The sequence below is a fragment of the Manihot esculenta genome, chromosome 11 (genome assembly GCF_001659605.2).
Source record: "Manihot esculenta cultivar AM560-2 chromosome 11, M.esculenta_v8, whole genome shotgun sequence".
Taxonomy (NCBI): Eukaryota; Viridiplantae; Streptophyta; class Magnoliopsida; order Malpighiales; family Euphorbiaceae; genus Manihot; species Manihot esculenta.
Window position 1 is genome coordinate 2686132 of NC_035171.2, and position 22154 is coordinate 2708285.

Consider the following 22154-nt stretch of genomic DNA (forward strand, 5'->3'; position numbering starts at 1 on the left):
AAAAAAAATAAATTCTTTCCTTTCAAATAAAAGTATAAATTAATAAAAAAATTAAATTAAATTAAATTCTTAAAAAAATTTTTATTCTAAATAAAATATTTTTTGGTAATTATAATTGCATTTGAAATAAATTTAAATTTAAAAAAATAATACCCGTAATAAATTTTAAATTTTATTTATAGGTATTTATTATCCGAACTAATTTATATAAATAAATAATTTAATATAAAAATATATATTTACAATAATATTTATAAAAAAATTTATGTGTTTTTATTTAAAAATTAATATTTAAATATATTTTTAAAAATATTAAATTTTTAAATAAAAATTATTAATAAAAAATATTTTTTATATAAATTATTAATTAAGATATATGAGAATAACATATTCAAATTTTATTCTAATAATAATAATGAGTTTAAAACGATTCAACTAGTTTATATTAATTTTTAATCAAATTTAAAATAAATTTACATATTATTGATATAAATTAAATTTAAATTTGAATAATTTAATTTTCACACTACTCTGCTATCACATTTCATTTTATTATGTTTCATAGTAAAAATTATTTTATATTTATTTATTTATTATTTTTTACATTATAAAATTAAATAAAATTTATTTTAAAAAATATATAAATTTCACTAAAGAATAATATATAATTTATCCAAATAAAAGATAAGGAACTTGTTGTACCCTTCATCAACAAATATGAAAAAGTGTAACACCATGATTGAAGCAATGGAAACCAGGCACATGTGAATTGATGGCCCACTTTGTCATATTCAACAATAATTATCTCTAATTTAAGGGCAAAAATTATATTAATTTCTTATATTTCAACAATAATCCAATGGTCATGATTTAAAATTTCAATAATAAATATTATTTCATCCTTTATAATATAAGAACGGATTTGAACTTTGTTTTCAAATTCAATTATCATATTCTTCTGTAAAAAATCATGTCATTTGGCTATTAAAACATTAAATATGTGCATGCAATCTTTAATAATTTTTTTTTAATAAGATAAGCATCACATCTTTTTTTTTCTTTATATAATATTCAATATGCAATAAAATTTCATACCCATATCCTTTTGAGTGGAGGATAGTAGGTTCAACAAATGTGGGAGTATGATGTGGGGACACTCTTCATAAATTATTACAAAGTTGATGGATGAAACTACTTTGTCCTTACATTCATGATGTTTTTTATTCAATTATTGATATGTAATGCACAATCTCACAATGATCCTTCCAGGTTAACATTCAAAGACTTTACACCCCATTTTGTTTTAGTTTCTGTAGCCAAATGAATCATTGTATACAAATCTTAATCAACCTATCTATTGAGAACTATGTGGTAAAAATGGGAGGAAGCACCTTGGATCTCCTACCTTTAACTGGAGTTTTTGTGTCAGGAAAGTTACCATCTCCATCAACAAGATCCTCAACAACACCATCCTTTGTTATATTCACAGGATAATTCACCAAGTGCACACCTTCCAAGTCTACAACTTCTTCACCACTGTAAATTTTCCACATTGCTTCCCCTAATGAATAAATTGTCTGCACACATTCCAGGCTTTGGGGCTGGAGGAATGTTTGTTCAGCCAAGCCAGTGTGCTCATACCACAGTGACATTCTGTATGCTAGGATATCATTAGGGTTAGTGTTGTTTCTATCATTTTGTGGTTGATAACATCCTATTGCAATCTCAGTGTCACGTTGCCCATCCATCGATCTTTGGTTCACATTTGCAGATCCTATTAATATGTATGCATCGTCTACTGCAAAATCCATTAGAAACAAAAGAACAGAACTTGTTAGTGAATGATCTCTATAAATTAATGTATGCAGTTTTCTCTCTACTTTATTGAGAGATTGTTTCCATGGCTCCAACACATGATCTCAAGTCACAAGCTGAGTAACTTTACCGTTATACTATAATCACCCTCTTTCCTTCATAATTTTTAGGGTATAATTTACTATTGATTTTGAAAAATAATCAAAACATTCACGAGGTATTTAAAAAATCTACTAATCAGTCATTCTCTAATTTTATACATTAAGGATTCTATTATTTGGTCCATACTTTATGAAAAAAATGTATTAGTTGATCTTTCAATTGTATCAAAATGTAAACTAATTAGTCTCTCCGATTAAGGGCATTTTAAATTTTTCTCAGTACTTAACAGATAAAATTAATTAATGAAGAAACTAATTAGTAAAATTTTTAAAATTTCAAAAATATTTTAATATATTTTTCAAAATTAAGAAACTAATTAATGAGTTTTTCTAACTACAGGGACTAAATAGTAATTTTCTCTAATTTCTAATATTAATGGAGAGGTGGGGATGAAGAAAGATTAAGAGAGGGTACCTATCATGAGCTTGGAGTGAACATAAACCATGAACCTCCTATGATTCTGTGCATTCCAATATTGTGTTGATGTATGGGGAGAATATGGAGGCACAAACTCTCCCTTTCTCTCTTCTTCTCTATTTGCGAGGCAGAAGAAGTTCAAGAAATCTCTTGGGTGCCCCATCTGGCCACTTTCTTGCAATGCTTCTCCAATGAGCCTATACATCATTGACATAGTCTCTCTTGTCCAATGCAAAATATCCTGAACTGGCTCACTCTCAGGGACCCCTTCAGGCCACATTGGAATCAATACATACACTGCAAATCTCTCTTTTGCTTTGATCTTGTTAACTATCTTAAGTGCAATCTCAATTGGGATCAAGTTTCTGCATCCGCAGTGCCTATCTTTATCCCACAAGTGACACCCTCCAATGAAGTATTGGTTCTCAATATATATGAACCTCTCTGCACGCCTGATTGCTTCTACGTAAGCTTCATGGATGCTTCTCTCCACAGTTACGTTTCTTGCCATTTGGGTTACTGAAACATGGTCTATCGATCGAAAGACTTGAACTTTCCAATTTCTGCCATTTGGGTTGCTTGAAGACACAGTCAGTTGGCGTGGGAGATTTGGTATGGAGCTAGTGTTGAGTAACAAACAAGGGTCACATTGTTTAGTCCACCTTTGCTCAAAATTGGTGAGCACATCCCAAGCAGCCTCACCAAGAATACAAGCATGAGTATCATGCCAAGGCTCTCTTGGCCCTCCCTTGTGCAGGCAAGCTCCAGCAATATTTGTCTGATAAAAATCGCAACAATGTGATTCTTTATTGAGTGTTTGAAACAAAGAATGTTGTTCTGTGTCGAACCGGCCATTACAAAGATCTAAACCTCCAACAAAACTCATGATTTCGCGATCATTTATAGAATCATTATTGGCTCGAACATCAACTGTTATAGTCTTTTGATGGTGAGCAAACAAAGTAGGGAACTTGTGGTGTAATCTTGGACATAATCTGCATATTACTTTGGTGTGTTTGAAATAAGCAAAAGCATCCTCATCATGAGTTCCCATCACACCTTTGTTCTTGATAATTGGCAAGGATGTTTCATCATCCCAAACCATTATTCTCACTGCTACACCTTCCTCAGCTTTCCTTTTCAACAATTCTCCAAGCTTTACTCCTCTTGCTTGTGGCATTTCTGTTTCAGGATCCCTAACCTGCATGTGTTTAGTTTAATTATTATGTTCAGGCACTACCCAAATTTAACTTTTAATAGTATATATGTTTTATATGTGGATAAAAGTTTAAAAAATCTTATTAACAACGGATATATAGTAACGGATATATTTAGTTTTCGTTGTATAGCTCAAGAGTAAATTAGCATTTTTATTGAAACCTAATTTTGTTATAGCGAGTCTAAGGTTAATAAGGAAAATGAACTAGTTGTCATAAGGCTTCACTTACCAGCACCATTTTGGGATTGAAAGACCACCCAGCAATGTAAATTAGATGCCTTGCACCCTCAATGGCTTTGTAGACATCCTCCCATAATTTCCTTGGAGACCCACAAAGAGCAAGAGGAGGTTGAAAGGTAGAGCAATGATGAGCATCTTGATAAAGTGTGACATGGCAATTTGATCTTAGAGGAAATGAAGCATTTCTCAGTCCCTGAAATTGACCATGGCTGATTATCCTTGTCCAAGTTGGTTCAAGTTCTGCTGGTTTAAACCATAACATGAACCTGAGCTTGAGTTCAGGATTTGGTTTCCCATTTTCCATTACGAGTGGGAAGAAGCCATTGATCAAAGTTGCTTGGGTAACAATCTTGTGTGCTTGGATGTTGAATTTTCCCAAGATGGAGCACTTTGTTTTCAAGGTAATGGTGATGGTGGAGTCCAGAGGGTGAGCACATAGAATTTGAAATGTTTGGTTCCAAATTCTTTCTCGTTCAAGACTTGTTTTTGCTACCTTCCTCTTGTCTATCTTCACATTCACATATGTGGGCTTTCCATTTACAAATAGACACTTAAAAAAGAAAAAAAAAACATTAGTAATTAATGTCTAAAATAATTTTTGCTATTCATTCAAATTTATAAGAGTAATTAATAGTCTTAATTTTAAAAAATTTTATAAGAATTAACATATTAATATTAAATAATTTAAAAAAAGACGAAAGTAATATATATTAATTTGATAAAATTATCTTTTACCTGATTATTTTAACATGAATAAAATATTTTTATAATGTAATTATACTAAAAAGAATAAATACTTACATTGAGAGGAAATGAGGGAGAATAAGGTGTTGCATCAAAGATTGTAACTTCAAGGGTTCCATGGAAGAAATTTTGAGTTGCCTCCATTGCTGTAGGCCTTAAGCAATTGAATTAATCCTCTCAAGAGAAAAGCAAAGAAAGATGGTAATTGAGTTGTAATGTGGGAGTTTGAATTTGGGTGATATGAGGTGTTTGTTTGTATATAAAGGTAGGTAAGTTAGTTGCTATAGATTAACAAGCAAATGAAAGCTTAGACTGCAAATGAATGTGTTGGCATATTTGGAAAAACTTGTGAAATTTTCTTCATTGGTTAGTCTTAGAGGCAACCTTCAACTCCATTTCCAAGATTGTACTTGAAGCTCAAGTTTTTATTCTCAAACCATACTTTTCTATAAGTCATTTTACTTTATTTTCAATTTATCTCCCTTCCCCTTTATATTGAACTCCTCCTCTTCCTCCATTTCTTTTCTTTTCCTTTAAGTAAAAAAAAAATTGTTTGAGATTGCTAGCTGTCAATTTCAGCAAATGAAAATCAAAATTAAAAAAATTATTATTAAATCATTACTTCAATCATAAAAAATGTGATGGGCAAAATTCATTTTCTCATGAGCCACCAAAGAAAAGGCAGACAAAAAACATCATTTCCTTTGCAGCACTTCTTTTCCCACCTTTTTCATGAGGTGGCAATTTCTCCTTGACCTCACCTTTGATCCAGCATCAATAATATACGTGAACCCCTTTTTTAAATTGATGATGTGGCAATACATGATTAGCTGGATTCTGCAAATGTCAGATGCCACGTGGAAAAATCATTGTGCTTTTGGTTTTTGGACATCCACAGTGTGTTGTATAACGACGCCAAGCTGGCCGGCCTCGGTGGTACCCTGCCGTCTCTTTATTATCGGGGTCCCTACCAACGTTATTGTGGTCTTGTCTACATAAGAGTCCAACTTATAAGGGGCAGTTAGTAATGGGGCCATTGTCCCGCATCACAACTAGCATAGTTCTTATTTATTCAGTTTTGCAAAAAGCTCGATTTCTTAGTGATTGCATTGTTCTTACTCATTTTAATTTTTAAAATATATAATTTAATTTAAATATTTATAAATTTAATTATAAAATTTTATTTTATAATAAAATAATAAATTAATTCCTAAATATCAATTTCTAAATTATATCATAATTTTTTTATAATTATTCAAAAAATATAAGCTGTTGTGAAGAAAGATGGTTCAAAGTCATTAAGAAAACCGATATCCTCTAGATTACGACTCTTAAAAGCTATAAAGCCGTTATTGATTTCTATTCTTCGACACTTGCAAAACATAAAGTTGAAGTTTTTGCTTATTGTGTGTTGGGCAAGAATTTCCTTACTTGGCTGAGTACGATATTGATTTGAGAACTAAACTTTATAACATTTAATGAAAAGAATTTAATAACAATTTTTTATAATATATAACGGTAAAACTAACTAATAAATTAATTAATATATTTTTTAAAATATAAAATATATTTTAATATATTTTTTAAAATTGAGTCATCAATTAATAAATTTTTTATAATATATAAATTAAATAGTAATTTTTAAAAAAAATATTATATTACCTTTCATATATTTGTATTTGATAAATTAATATTTTCAATTGAAATTAGAAAAAAATAAAAAAAAATTTATAACAAATTAAATAAAGCTAAAATCCAGGACAAAGCTCAAATGATAAAATTTTCTTTAATCATCTACAAATAATACTTAAAGTTAAATAATAAAAAAATAATTAAATAAACAAGGATTTGATAAAATAATTAATATTTTGAATTAAAGCCGTGATCGTTACCATCATGATTGAAGGCTGGACGGTTGTGCTAATTTAATAATTAAAGATTTCAACTCAGTCTCACTATCATTATATGCTGCCGACATTATCTGAATTTTCCCAACTTTTTTTTTTAATGATTCAAGACTACCCAAAAAATTAATGTAAGATATAATCTAAAATGGGATAATTTAGAAATATAATGAATGGCAAATGATATGATAATTTTGAAAATGTTGCGAGAAAACTAGTATTAAAAACTTTATTATTTTTAATTTTGATGCAGAATTAATTTAAATAAAAATAATTGGAAAAAAAAATTATGTATAGTTATCTGACATTAAAAAAAATATTTTTTTATTAAATTTTAAATTATACATATTTTAAATATATTAAATTTTATTAAATATTAAAAAATATTTTTAAAATTTCTTTAAAATAAAATAAAATTAAATAGAATTATAATAGATAATTTATATATTATTATAATTAAAAAATGGATAATAATTTTAAAATAATAAAAAAATAGATAAAATTTGTAAAATAAAAATAATAATAATTTATTTAAATTTTTTTCTTATCAAATAAATTAATATATATTAACTAATTTTTATTTTATTTATATAATAGTTGAGCATTTATGTTAATTAATAATTATAAATTTGTTGCTTAGTTATTTAACAACAGTGACTATTTGCTTATCGCGCACTCCGAATCTTAATCTCTGGTGGAAAGTACATCCTCGATCTAAAGTTCTACTCCCCCAACCCCTTATTTTAAAAAAAAAAAAAAAACTATTTGCTTATTTCTAAATATTATTGTAATTTCAAAATACAGCTATTTAATATTTATAATTTGACATGATTACTCAACTCTTATAATTTCAAAATCAAAACTATTTAATAATTTTAATTTTTAAATTATATTTTTAAAATTACTACAATTAAAAAAAATTAAATAGTTAATGACATAAAAAAAAGTGATGTATTTTTAAAAGGTGTATTGGTTGAAAAAAATATAATTTTACAAATTTGTATATTTATAATTTAAATTTTTAATTTTAGATAAAAATTTTAATTTTTAAATTTATTAAAATATTTTTAATGTTTTAAAAAATTTATCGAGTAATTTTTCATTAGTCTTTTTTATTAAATATTATAAAAAATTTAAAATATTTTTAATATAAAAAATTAATTAATAAATTTTAAAAAAAATTTTAAATATCAATTAATAAATTTTTTAAAATTATAAAGATTAAATATTAAAATATTTAAAGTAAAATTAAATAAAAAATTACAATTTTTTAAATGTGTCAGATGTTTTAATAATTTTTAAAATTAAAAAATTAATTAAAATTTTTTTTATATATTATAAGAATTAAATAGTAGTTTTTTTATATATTTATATATATATGTCCATATCCAGTCCCACTTCCTTGTATCAACTTCCCACGGGTTCTCTCTTTGACAACGTCACCAAAAGGTCAAACATCAATCCCCAGCAAATCTCCATCGGAACCTCGCCGGGAAATGACGACATACGGCACAATCCCAACCTCATCGATGCTAGGAGCCGCCACGAACCTCGAGTACATATCTCGAGCTAAAGGAAGGATCAAAGAGGGACTAAGCACTCGCAGACCATGGAAAATAATGCTCAATCTCCATTCTTTCAGGCTCCCTCCAAATCTAGCAGAAGCTCTGGTCCGAGTGAAGACCAACGTTGCCTATTTTCGCATGAATTACGCCTTAATAATACTAATTATCCTGTTTTTGAGCCTCCTATGGCATCCAATCTCGCTCATAGTTTTCATAGTGATGATGGCTGTGTGGCTGTTCTTGTACTTCCTGAGAGATGAGCCTTTGGTGATTTTTGGTCGGACGATCGACGATCGGGTGGTACTGATCGTACTGGGGGTGTTGACGATAGTTTTCTTGTTGCTGACCGATGTGACTTTGAACGTTTTGGTGTCGCTTCTAATCGGAGTGGTGGTTGTGGTGTTGCACGGGATTATAAGGAAGACTGATGATTTGTTCCTGGGTGAGGAGGCCACTGGATTGATGAGTACCGCCGGTGCCGGTGACGGTGGTGGTGGTGCTTCCTCTTCTGCTTGATTCCGAGGTTTCTTTTTGTTATTTTTTGGTGGATGTGTTTAATCGTATTAGTGAGATTGATTAATTCCAATTTGTTTTGTCACTAAGTTTGATGTTGGCTAATTTGATTTACATTTGTAACTTGAATTTAGACAGAATTCTAGTTTTCTAGCTCTTGGGAATTTTCTTTTCTTTTGTTTTCTTGGAATTGTGATTTGGGGTTATAGAATCTGGATTTGGAATGGTTGGTATGTGTAGAAAGAAAAATCATTTGCTCAACTAATCCCTAAAATGACTGCTTTGATGGTGCATGTAATTGATGTTTTTGTGCTCTGGCTTCCATTGTTCTCTCTTTATGATGTTGAAATTGTTTATATATTTTTTTCAAAATTAGGAAACTTACTTCGTGATTTAATAGTAAAATCAAAGCAAAATTCAAACTTTTAGAAAATTTTATAATGTAATAATGATATATTAAAGATTATAATAGAATTTATTTGTTTATAAAATAATTATATAGTATAATTATTCAAATTTTGAGTTTGATCTCAGTCATAGCTCCAATTGTAAAGAAAAAAGCTTCCAGACTTTAATTTTTTCCTTCTATATAAGGTAAAAGTGATGCCGTTTCTGGAAAATCTTTCATTTCATACATATTATTCCTTTTCTAATGATACCATATATTTTTAAAATAATTCTTGTTTAGACATTTTGTTATTTTTACACTATTAATTCAGAAAATTATTTTTTATATTTTTTAATATCTCTTTATTTAGGAATTAAAATTTTTAAATTTAATTATTTTTTTGTTAATTTATATTTGAAAATATGATGAATAAAATAATTTAATTTTTAAACTAAAAAGATATTTGAAGTGATTCATATTAGAGATTTGTTAGAGGAACTATCTCTTTCTTTGTATGTCAGCCCATGAAAATCTGTTTAAATTCAATAATCAAAATTAAGGCTTTTATAAAGGAAAATCAAAGAAATATAAATATAAACCTCAATTTTTATATTTATTTTTCATGCATGAAAATTTTATACATTATTGCCTGTGAAAATACAACTATTTTTTAAAAAACAAATTAATCATAAAAGCTTTGATATTTCTCTTAGATATATTTTAATTACAACTATCCCTCTGCTCTGTTTCGCTCTGTTCTTCCGCCACCGCGTCATATCCGCTCTACGGTGCGATCCACGTGGCGGTTCTATACTCATCAGATCCACGAGCTTGTCCCCAACCATTTGGGATAAAATTAATGGCACATCTTCATCAGCCTTACGATCCTTATTACCAGCTGCAGCCACCACCACCACCAATTCGGGGCGGGATCAACACTCTGTTCGGCTCCGGATTTCCAGACGACTTCAAGGCCAGCGAGATTTACAACCTCTTTCGTCCACGCCACGGCTTTAACTCTTGCCAGATCAAGTACAACGGCCACGGCAACCGGGTGCCATCATTTCATTTTTTATTGCATTAAAATTTCCCTATACAACTACGGAACTTAGGCTTTGATGGAAAATCTAATATCTTCTCAGAAAATTTTGCAACTTAGGATCCATTTAGTTTGCCTTGAAAATAGAATGCAAATGAAAATGGATTACACTCTTCACATCCCATTCCAATTCATCTTCAGAGTCGAACTTAGCTTAATAGTGCTGCTGAAAAATATTCTGGAAATGTGTAAAATACACCTTTCTGAACAGATTTTCCTTTGTCGCTTACATTTTGGGAGTAAAATTTGATCCTCAAACTGGATCCACTCTGCGTACAGAACTTGCAAGATCAAAATTCAAGGAGGAAATGTAAACCAGGTGCATACTCACATGTTGCACTAAATTGAGAAAATTGTTTCCTTTGTTATCAGATTGTCGACTCACATTTCTTTTTGTGCAGGGACTGGAGCCTATGATGCCCAATAATCATAGTGATGATGATGTTTCTTGATTTATTTTTAAATTGATATTTGATGAATATGAACAGAGTATTAATCTCATACTTCCTTTCTCTTGCACTCATGATTGAAGTTGCCTGTCAAGTTATTAGCCTGCTAAGTTGGATGCATTCAATTCTCTTAACTTCATTTGTGTTAGCAGTTATATACATGGGATGGGATTTCACATAAGTTCTCTGAATTTTCTCGTGTGGACTCACATGTCATGTTGGAGTATATTTCCACATGCAGGAGGCAGTGACTCGGATGAAGCGCCTGCAACTGACATTGCTGCTGCTTCTGCCAACCAGCGTGATTTAGTGAGTGTAAATAGATTTATGGTACTTCAAAAGATGCACTTTATTGTTTGTTGAAAACTTCAGTTTCTCTAACTTGTCTACCATTCAGGTGCATAACATTCATCAAGTTATTGCATTTCATTCGGTTTATCTGTGTTTTTTTCTATTTTTAAGTTGAAGTGAGGTAGCTGTAGATCCAGAAAATGTTGTAGTAGCTGCAGATATAAGTGAATGGCTCTTGAATTAGTCATATGTCAGATATGCACCAAATGGAAGAAAAGAAGCAAACCTTTCTTTGCATCTGCTTAGGGATGGTTATATATGACATGCTTCCATTGCCAGTTATTGTCATTGATTTCACTTGGAATGCCTTGAGACTCTTAATCTTCAGATTGCCCATTATGTGATTAGAAGTCTGCTGAGTCCCTGAGATGAGTATACTATGATTGCATAAGCAATGCTTTGTTTTATTGCACTACCAAAATGATTACCAACTTGGTAATCTTTATTTGAGAGTTATATTGTCTGAACCTTTAAGATTCATCTACATGGATTCCTCCATTCCATTCACAGAAGTATAACCTGGGCTTTTGCTGAATTTCATTATTAATCATAAAACAGAATCTAGAACAGTAACTTAAATTTCATTCCCTGTGAAATCCATTTGAATCTAGTTACCTTCTTTTAATAAAATTTACTATTTAGTTTCTATGTTATGCTAAAATTCATTAGTTAATATTTTAATTTTAAAAAATATATTAAAATATCTTAAAATTTAAAAAATCTATCAATTAGTCCTTCGTTAGTTTTAACCATTAAATATTTTACTATTTAATTTTTATAATTTGAAAAAATTTATTAGTTGATTTCTTAATTTTATAAAAAGATATTTTAGATTTTTTTTATAATATTTAACGGTTAAAATTAATAAATAGATTAATTAATAAATTTTTTAAAATGTTAAAAATATTTTAATATATTTTTTAAAATTAAAAAATTAATTAATAAAATTTTCTATAATATAAGAAGCAAATCGGTGATCTTCAGATATGGCAAGCCCAAGATTAGAAAGCCTTACCAGTGAGGTGTACATTAGTTCCTGAGCGAACTAAACCCTTGCATTGCATTTTTGCAAAGCTTGATTCTCAAATTCAACTTGAATTAAATAGGAGCTTTTTTTATCTCACTTTTTGAAAGTTGGCTTGTGGAAAATCATTTATAAATTTTATAATGATTAAAGGGTAATAATTTTTTAAAAATTGTATCCTTAATTTTTATTAAACACGATAGTAATATATTTCATTGATTATCTCTTTCAATTAAAAATGATTACAATTGAAATTATTATGAGAAAAAAAAAATGTAATTTAGTAAAAAATTAAGGAGCATTTTATTGCGGCTTTGGGTGATTTAAAACATTAATAAAATGAATGAATATTAATATTATAGTAGTATGAAAAGATGATGAATTGAATATGTAATTTGGATTTTTAACTTTTAAAACACTTTGTCCATCCTCCTTAGTTCAGTCAAATTTTTAAAATTTTCAACTTTTAAAATACATTTATTCGAGTTTTCATATCTCAATCCCCTATTTAAAAAGAAATTAATTAAATAGTTATATTTTTAAAATTAAATAATTAAATAGTTGTTTTTCTTTTGAAATTTAATTAGAATAAAAACATTTTAATTATTTCAAACATTATTAAGTTTTTAAGAAATAATAGGAGAAATAGTGAACAATTGAAAAGATGCTTTTAAAAATAAATGGATAAAGCATTTGGTTTCACAAATCTACATTAACTAAGTAATAATTCTCAGAAAATAGGAAGGTGAAAATTTTATCCCAACCAGTTGTAATATTTTGTTCACTCTTCAGCGGCTTTCAAGATGAACCAAGACAATTTGCTGTCCATAATTATTTTTAGGTTCTGGATACTCATCTTTCTACAAATGTTACAGTTTTTGAATTTAAAATAAATGGTAAATTTTATTAGAAAAATAAATTCTAATTTTAAGTAAATAGTTATATATTCAGTTCAACTTGAAATCGGAATCGGAACTATTAAAATTAGATTAATTAAAATCAATCTTGAACATGATCAGAATTGATTATCCAATTTAGTTCAGTATGATTTTAGAACAACACTCTTTTTGTTGCTCCTTTTTAAAAAATGTTAACATTTATTAGATTAAAAAGGAAACAAAATGGAAACTGAGATTCAGGAAAACCTTGTAAGCCATTTTTAATCTTATTAAACTTTGAAAAATGATTCCGATCCAAAAATACAGACTTTGTTTCATGTGAGAAAAATAAAGTCCAAAGGAATGTGATAGGCAACTTTATCCATAGTGTGGCTAGAGATCATTGCCCAGTACATTAATTTTCTTTAAAAAGAAAAAAATCTTTTTTTCTAGAACAATCTGAAATTCCTCATATATTAGAACTATCAAACAATAGTACACCAACAAGAAATGATAGGGAACAGTAACCTAGTCATTTGAGCCTAACCCAGAAGTAGAAGCTTTTGCAAAAACATGAAAGCACTCTTATTTTCATAGCTTAAAGATAAAGGGGATGAAGATTGTTTAACATGATAAAGCTCATGAGTGCATAATCACGGTTCAATATACTCCAGTCTTACCGATAAGTATGTGGAGTTTTACTCTCTTTCATCATCAATGACTCATCTTTAAGGAGGAAGAAACACTGGATTGAAAATATTTTAAAATTTGAGTAAAACAAAATTGACTGAAACCTATTACTACCAATAAGTCAAAGTGAAGACAAGACAATTCAATTTCAGGATAGCTTATCTGAAATCATAATGGCCAAAGAGGCAAATAAGACAATATAGCAGCCAACTTCCTCCTGTGGATGACAAAAATACAAATGCTGACATTGTCTATAATCTTAAGGCAGTAGCAGCAACAGCCAAACTCCAAAACGTTACTTAAACTGTGTTCTGAAATTTCTCAGGTTGTCATTATCAGATTTTATTACTTCACTTGGCCTTTTTGCTTTAATATGATTTGAAAATTTAAAATTCGAAATACTAATGCCGATATGAGAATGTGGTTTCACTGCAATCCCTCATTAATGTCTTCTTTGCTCTTTTTTGTTTGCTTCTTTAAGACAAGACAAATCTAATATTAGTTTTGTCTGCTTCTTACACCTGCCTCAAGATTCAAATTATCTTCTTTATTTTCCCCCTTTTTGAACAACGCAATTTCAACCAAATTTACATGCAAAGAACACCCAATTGCTTCACTGATTCTAAAGAAAATCGTGCATAACATCGGTTTCTATCATTTAACAAAAAAATTACAAAACGTTACTACCCTCCTACTATACAAAGCAAAATCTTGGATGTCATTGAACCAAAAAATTGAAGGCAAAAATCCAAGTACACAAAAAAAAGGGCAGGGATATATTTAGCTTACCGTGTCTTTTCCACTGTGGATTAACCTTTCACAGATCATCTTCACATGAAATCCTCCTGGCCTTATCCCTCTCCCAGAACTGTAGCCTCAGCGTATCCAAAGAAGGCTTACTGAACCCTTCCTTTGAAAGGAGGACCACTATAATGTTGCTGCTGCTGCTGTTCTGCCCAAATCTGTCCACTCTGGTTTCCCACATCATATCCAGGAGTCGATGTGTAACTTGCATCCATTAGCATGTCACCTTCTAGTATGCGAAGAACCTTCTTGCAAAAGAGGGAAACGATTACACATATGCAATGCATAAATACTTAGCAGTTATATCTAATATGCCATATATGCATGAAAGAAGAGAAGGTGACCCTTGCTAAATTCAAGAAGACATAACTTCTAGTAGTTTCTTATCCCAAAATGTGACATCTTTCCTAGTTTTCAGATGTATGCCATCCAGAACTACTGTAATTGGGATTGTCCAAATCAAGCTAACCTATCTGGCTGCTCTAAAGACTTGCTACAAATATATGGAGGAAAGAAATGATGTAAAATTTCCATATAAATTCCAGTTATTGTAAGAAAAGGCCTAAAATTGTTGGAAGTTTCTCCTCACCTGTCGCATACGAGGCCTAGAGTGAGGATCCCGCTGTATACATAATGATGCTGCATGAAGCATGCAGTAAACCTCCTGTTCTGAATAGCGGTTCCCCAGCTGTGGGTCAATCAGTTCATCTATGGCATACTCCTCCAACAGAGGGCGTGCCTAATCCAGAACAGGAAGCATAATGAAATAAAGAGATCAAATCAAAGAATATACAGTCAGAAAATAAAACATTATAATAAAATTAAAGTCACATCTTTCATAGATGATTAATACACACTTAACTCACCAATCAACACACACTCAGCCATGAAAAATACAGGAAATATTTCATAAATAGAATACAATTGAATGCCAAAAAATGGAGAAGCCATTTCAAAAGCATATCCTACCCATTCAGCGAGACACTGCTGGCCCTTGGGCCGGTTAAGATCTACTGCTTTCCTTCCAGTAACAAGCTCAACCAATACAATCCCAAATGAATAAACATCAGCCTTTTCAGTTATTTGGCCACTCTGGGCATATTCTGGAGCCAAATACCTGCAGAACATAGATTTTTTTTTCTTTTACTAATTTTGTAATTGGGGCAGGTAAAATTTGAAATTAGAAGTAAATGAACAAATTCAAAAATACCCAAATGTTCCAATGACTCTCGTTTCTACACCCATATCTCCATCAGGCTGCCACCTTGCAAGGCCAAAATCCCCAACCTAAGAAAATAAAAGGCATCACAATATCCAATATGTTAGCACGTGCAATCATGTGATATGAGCCTCAAATTATCAATATCTGAAAAAACAGGTTCTGAGAAACTCTAGAAAGACAAATGATATCAGGGGCTAAAATTTGACATTTTAAACATCCAGAAGATTCTATTTTGATACTCTCGTGTCTGGAATCTATGAACATCCCAAACAATTTAGTGCCAAAAAATAAGAAACTCAGACGGATAGATATGAGCAGATGCAGTCATGCAGCAAGCAAGCTACAGTCATTTGACATTTATCCAAGATGTTGATCTAGATGGGATACTACAGAATCAACATACCAGCGGTTCAAAATCATGGGTAATAAGGATGTTATTTGGCCTCATGTCACGGTGGATAATGCAACCGACTCTGCATTCTTCATGAAGATAGCGTAACCCTCGAGCAGCTCCCACAGCAATCTTCTGGCGAGCAGACCACTGCAGGGGCTCCCGATGACGCCCTGAAAGTAAATATACAAAATTTCAATAAGTCGCTTTCAAAACCTTTCAATGATCAAGACAGAATTAGTTAACCTACTAAAAAGAGGGCTATAGAGTATAGACCATAAATACAAGGATTATTTTAAAGCAAAATCCACTTGAAGCTTTTGAACTCTATATGATAAGCCATATGAAATTATGCACAAACAACTCACTAAATTGAATGGCATTAATGGTACATTGCCAATACTAGTACTTGTATGGTTCTGGCACTATACAGTAATAATATCAATGCCAAGTAAAAAAACCCTACAACACCTACAAGTAGACAAATGAAGTCTGAGGTTTGACCACATACAAAAGCATCTGCCTCATGCAAGCATTAAAATCTTCATGCAGAGGTAAAGAGAAATTACCATATAGATGAGAATCAAGTGATCCATTGCATATGTATTCATATACCAACAACCTCCTTTTTTCCTCAATACAAAATCCAATCAGCATAACAACATTTCGATGCTGAGCGCAGCTCAGGACTTCAACTTCCGAGCAAAATTCAAGATCCCCTTGTGAACTAGCCAATTTGTGTTGCTTGACAGCAACTACTTGGCCATCTGGCAATACGCCCCTGTGAACAGATCCAAACCCACCCTCTGCCAAGAAATTAGCTTGTGAAAATCCACCAGTTGCAAGCTCCAACTCAGCATAGCTGAACCACCTTGGAGGTTTTCCAAAAACAGGTGCCTTATGTTGGCATATTGAGCACAAAGGAGGGGGTCCAGGAGGTGCATTTCTGGATAATGATATTGCTTCTCTCACATTTCCACTCAAGTCTACATCTGTCCTGTAGTTGCGCATTCCAGTTCCAGTTTTTCTATCAGGTCTTGAGAACTTGTCTAGCAAAGCTTTAGTTGTTGATTCTTGAGCCATATTGGTATTTCGGCGTGAACCTTCCTCCATATGCCGTGAGGATTGAATGTAGGAACTAATGAATTCTCCCATCCATGGTTCAAACCTCAAACTTGCTGAAGCTGATGATAAATGTTCCCTGTCTGTGTCTGAACTAGATTCATCAACATCCATATTTTCCTTAATGATTAATGATCCCTCTTTCTTCAGGTCTCCATTCATTTCCGAGGTAAAAAATGGCGAAGTGCCAGGATCACTTGAAACAGATGAAGTTCCAGCTTCAGTAGCAGTAAATGATGTCCCTAGCTCTGGACTGCTTGTTGGAGTGACAACTGGTCCTCGAATGGAAACTAAAGAATCATTTTTATGTTTTGTGCATTTATCAGAAGCTTCATCTAGTTCACAAGGCAATTGACCAGTGGTTTCAGCTTCCTTAGACGATCCAACCAAATTCAAGCGAAGAATCTTTGGCTGGGAACGCTTCATAACAACAATATTGCATTGTAATTCTTCCATGCAGCATTTTTCCTCATGCTTTAGCTGTCTGGAAAACAAGCCAAAAATATATGGAATGAAAATGCATGCATTGAAAGCAAGAAAACAATGTCTGCATCAAAGAAAGCAATATGTGAGCTCTCAAAAAGATCTCATGTTAATTCAAAATAGTAGTAGGTGTTTGTTTTTGGAGAGGGTAAAACATTATAAGAACTCAAAAGGAAAGTATTAAGCAAAACAGAACCATATAAAAAACCTTTTTAAAAAATTAAAAAAAAAAAAAGAAGTTTAGTATTACTTGTCTAGTACAACCCAATTGGCTTGTGCCCTCTTGGCCTCTGCAGCCACTGCCCCACAAGGTGATCCAGAAAAAATTTTTATCTTCATATTGATCTGCAAAAATAGATCAGGTTATCAAATCCAGCATAAGCATGCAAGCCATTGCACATAAATTAGAGCACATATTGATCTCACCTTGTTTGGATCATAAACATCATGGAGCTGAAGGAACATCTGGGAGCAGGAATCTGTGATGTCGCAGTTCTGCTCTGAGGATGCTCCAGAATGAGACTTCCGCTGCCCACTGGCACAGTCCCCAGCAAATCTTGGGAAACCCCATAACTTTCGACCTAAATAATCACAGAAGCAAGTTGTTAGTATCATATTTAGTAACAAACTACAATGAAAAGAAAGAAAGAAAAATGGTGCTACTGCATTTTGTAGATTTCAGAAATACCATAATTCATTCACAATGGTCCTTAAAATTTTCAAAGACAAAATCATGACATCAGTACTACCAAGAAAAAAAATACTTTGTAAGGTAGATGGCCAGAAAACAGCTAATACATTGCAACTCTTCATCTTCAGTAAATACCTTCCAAAAAGGGAAATATCAATGAAGTTCCCTTGCTGTTTACTAGAAGGTAAATTCCCTAGTACCATCTGGAAGTACTCATTAGTCAAAGTATAATGAATAAAATGATATCGACGCATGACTGGAATTTGGCAAAAGTTGTCAATTATAAGGAAAGTTCATATTACACGTAATATTGTTAAAAAAGTAAATATCTCAATCAACACATGCTAGTAAAGTTGACAAGCAAAGAATAAAAAATAAAACAAGAGGAAGATGGAAAAGGCACCTGAACTCTGTGAAGGGACAACCACAAACAGAGTGATGCAATCCCCAGCTTGCACGACATGAGTCAAAGCCCACACCAAGGCAGTCTTAGGAATTTCTTTGGATGCCTTAACTGCGACTACAACCTTCTCGGCAACATCAGAGCCGCCTTTCTCTTGCTTTCCTCTCTTTTGCTCTCTACTCATTGCCACCACTGCAAAATGTGTAAAAAAAAACCTACTTGTTCCTTTAATATATCAAAATGTCAAAACCCATCGAAGCCCCACAGTTATAAGGCAAGAAACAGAAGCCGCTAAACGTTTTATGCATTATTGCTCTGCCCCCACCATGTTGGTTCCAAAGACTTGTACCGCCGACAGCAAAACCATGCCCTTTCCAGTCATTGCAGAAGCAGACACACCTTCATTGACAAGACCATTTTCACCATTTCACCTAAATTCCACGAGTATTCCTCACAAAAAATAAAGCTACTTCACAAGTTGTCTTCTTTCCCTGGCCTTCTGCAGATAGTACCCAGAAATCTTTGAGGATCTAGATATCATTTTGGCTCAATAAGCAGGAAGCTGATTCCATTGGCACAAATTGGACAAAAACTCGCTCCTACAAAAACTTTACATAGAGAATCAACAACACTATTTGACAAAAATGGAAAAGAACACAGAACCCACACAAGACCTCATTATATGTCACAGACTGGACTTGCTTTTTAAGCCTTCAAACCAGTGAATCAAAATAGTGAAAAAAAACAGCTCCAAAAGGTGAAATAAGCAGTAATTCTTCGGATCCTAGTAGGCAGTACTGATTATAGATTCTATTTATCCTTTCTTTTTTGGTTTCCCAATAGAACCAATAAAACACGCAAAAATCACTGCTTATTTTGAAGCTTTTGCGCTGATTGATTTGACTGTGGAATCTGCCCACTGAAACCTAAAACTTGAACTGTAATAAGCACTCTTAACTCTTAAGCCTTCAAAGCCAGTCATCTGCTTAAATTTGAAATCAGAAACCAATACCGGTATCTAAGTATAGGAAAAAGACCCCAAAAAAATCTGACTGGTTCCTTGGAAAATGCAAGAAAAATAATAGTATTACATAAAAATACAAGAAAAAAACTGACCATTAATGACTAACTCTAACATAAGTAATAACTCATGCATAACATGGTTAGCTCGACCTATTCCTCATTAGATCCAAAACCTTCAACCATAAGCTAAGTTCAAAATGCCACAGCTCTGTTTCAAAGAAAAGTACTCGGAGCATTGTAGCCCAAACCATTAAAAAAAAAAAAAACCCGACAACCTCATGTACAAAGGACTCCTGCTTGGTGAAACGGTGTAGTTTTTTTTCTGAAACATTTCTAAATAAATAAACGCTTTGATCCCCATAACTGATAAACCTTCAGCTTCCTCTCTCTCTACTTTCACACTCCCAAGAAGGAGAGGGAGAAGGAGCGAGAAAACTAGCAGAAGAAGGAAAAGGGAAGAAAAAAAAAACGTTAGGGTTACTTACAGGAAGCAAACAATCAATCAATCAATCAATTTCTATTCAATTTTGTGGAAATGAGTACAGAATCATCTTCTTTCACTTCTTTGTCTGTGTCTCTGTTTCTCTGTAACACTGATTGCTTGGAAGCGAAGTTGTTTAAATCAACATACAAAATGAACAGATTGCATAGCCTTGCATCAACTGAGAAAATGAAGATACAGTTCTCTCTGTTTTGCAGTTGTTATTTATTCATATATGAACCCAGCTCTACAATTACAAAATCTACTGTAGTACCATACAATTTTTTCAGAGGATCGCTGCTCGCATCGCGCTCTATTCGGCTTAATTTGTTTTTCCTAATTTACCCTTCTAATTCTGGTACAATTTCGGAACTGGGCTTCTGTTAATGTTGGGATTAGAGGATAATTACGCTGTCGTTTTTCTCATTTTAAATGGCAGAAGGCGCCATCTTAAAAAAGAAAGTTATTAAAGTTTTTTTTTTTCTCTCCTCCATTCTCTTTTAATATAATTTTCTTTTCTATTATTTCTATTTTAATTATTAAATTAATGAAAAAATGATAAGATAAATGGTCATTTCATGTATTTATTTTACATAAAATCATTAAAAAAATACATATTTATCATATAATTAATTAAATAATATTAAATAATTGATTAATTAACTTTTTTTTTTGTCTCTTTACCGGAGATCAATATCGATGCCACCTCGACAAAAATGGCGGGCGGTGGATCTGATGGGATTAATTTATTTGAATTCGGAAAAGGTAATGCTTGTTGATTTCGATAAGGTTACGGTATTTTCTCTTAATCAATCACCATTTTTGCACAGGGCTTACTATCAACCACAAAAATCCAAAAGCAAAATATTGCGAGAACAATGAACATCCCAAAATCTACAAGCATTTAAACACCAAAATCCCCAACTTCTCGTAAAATAATAACATAAATTTTATTAACAATGGAATCTCAACAACAAATCCAACAACTTAAAAGTTATTAATAAAATCTACAAGTAAAACCCAATCAATTGAAAAATAAAAACCCCAATCAATTCAGCAATAATGAAATCTATAAATTAATTGAAAACCAATAACTTAAGGAATATGAACAAGCAAACCCAATCAATTTATAAAAAAATTTTAAGTTTTTTAATCTCCTAAAATTCTAATCAAAACATCAAAATTTGGTTGCAGATCTAAAAGCAGGAAGAAGAAGAGGTCATTGTTACGAAGCCACAACCTAAGAATCTCATTCATGGGAAGAAGCAACAACCATTCGCTTCATTAGAGAGAAAAGAAGCCATCGTTGTCTTGGCGAGACTTTCACAGGAGAACGTGAGAGAAATAAGCAGATGAGATGGGGGCGGCCGAATAAATGAGGTAGGGATTTGGGTTTTTAAACATATATATATATATATATTATCGATTCGATTTTTTAAATTGATTTTGATTAATTAATAAAACTGAAAATTAAAAAAAATATAAAAATATTAATCAAACTAAACAAATAACCAAACAGAATGATTTAATTTTTCAATTTAGAACAAAGTTTGCACAGCCTTACCTCCTTGTTATCCTTTTTATTAGTTTCATTTACTTTCATGATTGTGGACCTGCATGCATGTGTGGTTGTAGCTCTTATCTTACTTCTAAATGATGATTTGGTAATGAAAACTATGGGTCAGGATTTAGTGAATTTAGTACAAAATGGAATTAAAGTAAATAAATTAAAAATTAAAATTTTAGTATTTATAAAATTTAAATCTAATTGATTTTGAATAAAATTTAATTTAAATCAAAATTAGTATGATTTAATTCGATTTAATTGATTGAATTTTTTTATGTTTTTACATTTTATTAAAATTTAATTAAAATATTTTCAATCATAATTATAATTTAATTTTTATATTATCAAAAATAATTTTATTAATTTATTATAATTAAAATCAAACTGAAATAATTTAAAATTTTAAAAATAAAAATCAAATCACATTAAATAAAAAATAATAAAAAATTAAATTAAAATTTTAAATTAATTTAATTTAATTTTTTAATTTAAATTAAATATTACTCACC

The 22154-nt window shown here is 31.1% G+C and overlaps 3 protein-coding genes and 1 long non-coding RNA gene across 6 annotated transcripts; 2 read left to right on the forward strand and 2 right to left on the reverse strand.

The window, feature by feature from the left end:
- Positions 1–1135: 1135 nt before the first annotated feature.
- On the reverse strand, positions 1136–4836 carry LOC110626426 (phospholipase D alpha 4). The gene is made up of 4 exons (XM_021772323.2): positions 4655–4836; positions 3843–4403; positions 2392–3595; positions 1136–1798 (listed from the first exon to the last, which is right to left on the reverse strand). Exons 1-4 carry the CDS (start codon positions 4739–4741, stop codon positions 1365–1367), a joined length of 2286 nt encoding a protein of 761 aa, XP_021628015.1. The 5' UTR covers positions 4742–4836; the 3' UTR covers positions 1136–1364.
- Positions 4837–7904: 3068 nt separating this feature from the next.
- Positions 7905–8844, forward strand: LOC110626430 (PRA1 family protein F3). The gene has a single exon (XM_021772329.2). The coding sequence runs from the start codon at positions 7998–8000 to the stop codon at positions 8580–8582; it is 585 nt and encodes a 194-aa protein (XP_021628021.1). The 5' UTR covers positions 7905–7997; the 3' UTR covers positions 8583–8844.
- Positions 8845–9335: 491 nt separating this feature from the next.
- LOC110626118 lies at positions 9336–11333 on the forward strand. The gene is made up of 2 exons (XR_002489667.2): positions 9336–10385; positions 10468–11333. It is a non-coding gene; the product is annotated as an uncharacterized LOC110626118 (long non-coding RNA).
- A 2717-nt stretch (positions 11334–14050) lies between these two features.
- Positions 14051–20305, reverse strand: LOC110626003 (inactive protein kinase SELMODRAFT_444075). 3 transcript variants are annotated; one of them, XM_021771727.2, is made up of 10 exons: positions 20083–20305; positions 18575–19173; positions 17907–18061; positions 17731–17825; positions 16445–17481; positions 15888–16048; positions 15473–15549; positions 15232–15379; positions 14852–15001; positions 14051–14507 (listed from the first exon to the last, which is right to left on the reverse strand). In XM_021771727.2, exons 2-10 carry the CDS (start codon positions 18756–18758, stop codon positions 14355–14357), a joined length of 2160 nt encoding a protein of 719 aa, XP_021627419.1. In that variant the 5' UTR covers positions 18759–19173; positions 20083–20305; the 3' UTR covers positions 14051–14354. The 3 variants fall into 3 exon arrangements, with proteins under 3 accessions (XP_021627419.1, XP_021627418.1, XP_043817549.1); XM_021771726.2 differs by having other exon boundaries at positions 18575–19182; XM_043961614.1 differs by lacking the exon at positions 20083–20305 and adding an exon at positions 19873–20054.
- Positions 20306–22154: the final 1849 nt, after the last annotated feature.

Excerpts from the sequence above, each read along its gene's own strand:
- LOC110626426 (XM_021772323.2), bottom strand. The coding sequence starts at position 4,741 with ATGGAGGCAACTCAAAATTTCTTCCATGGAACCCTTGAAGTTACAATC. Across the intron at positions 3,596-3,842 it reads TCAATCCCAAAATGGTGCTG|GTTAGGGATCCTGAAACAGA; the intron begins GTAAGTGAAGCC and ends AAACACATGCAG. Across the intron at positions 1,799-2,391 it reads TCACTCCAAGCTCATGATAG|TAGACGATGCATACATATTA; the intron begins GTACCCTCTCTT and ends TGGATTTTGCAG.
- LOC110626430 (XM_021772329.2), top strand. The coding sequence starts at position 7,998 with ATGACGACATACGGCACAATCCCAACCTCATCGATGCTAGGAGCCGCC.
- LOC110626003 (XM_021771727.2), bottom strand. The coding sequence starts at position 18,758 with ATGAGTAGAGAGCAAAAGAGAGGAAAGCAAGAGAAAGGCGGCTCTGAT. Across the intron at positions 15,550-15,887 it reads CCCATGATTTTGAACCGCTG|GTTGGGGATTTTGGCCTTGC; the intron begins GTATGTTGATTC and ends TTATTTTCTTAG. Across the intron at positions 15,002-15,231 it reads AGCAGTGTCTCGCTGAATGG|GCACGCCCTCTGTTGGAGGA; the intron begins GTAGGATATGCT and ends GTTCTGGATTAG.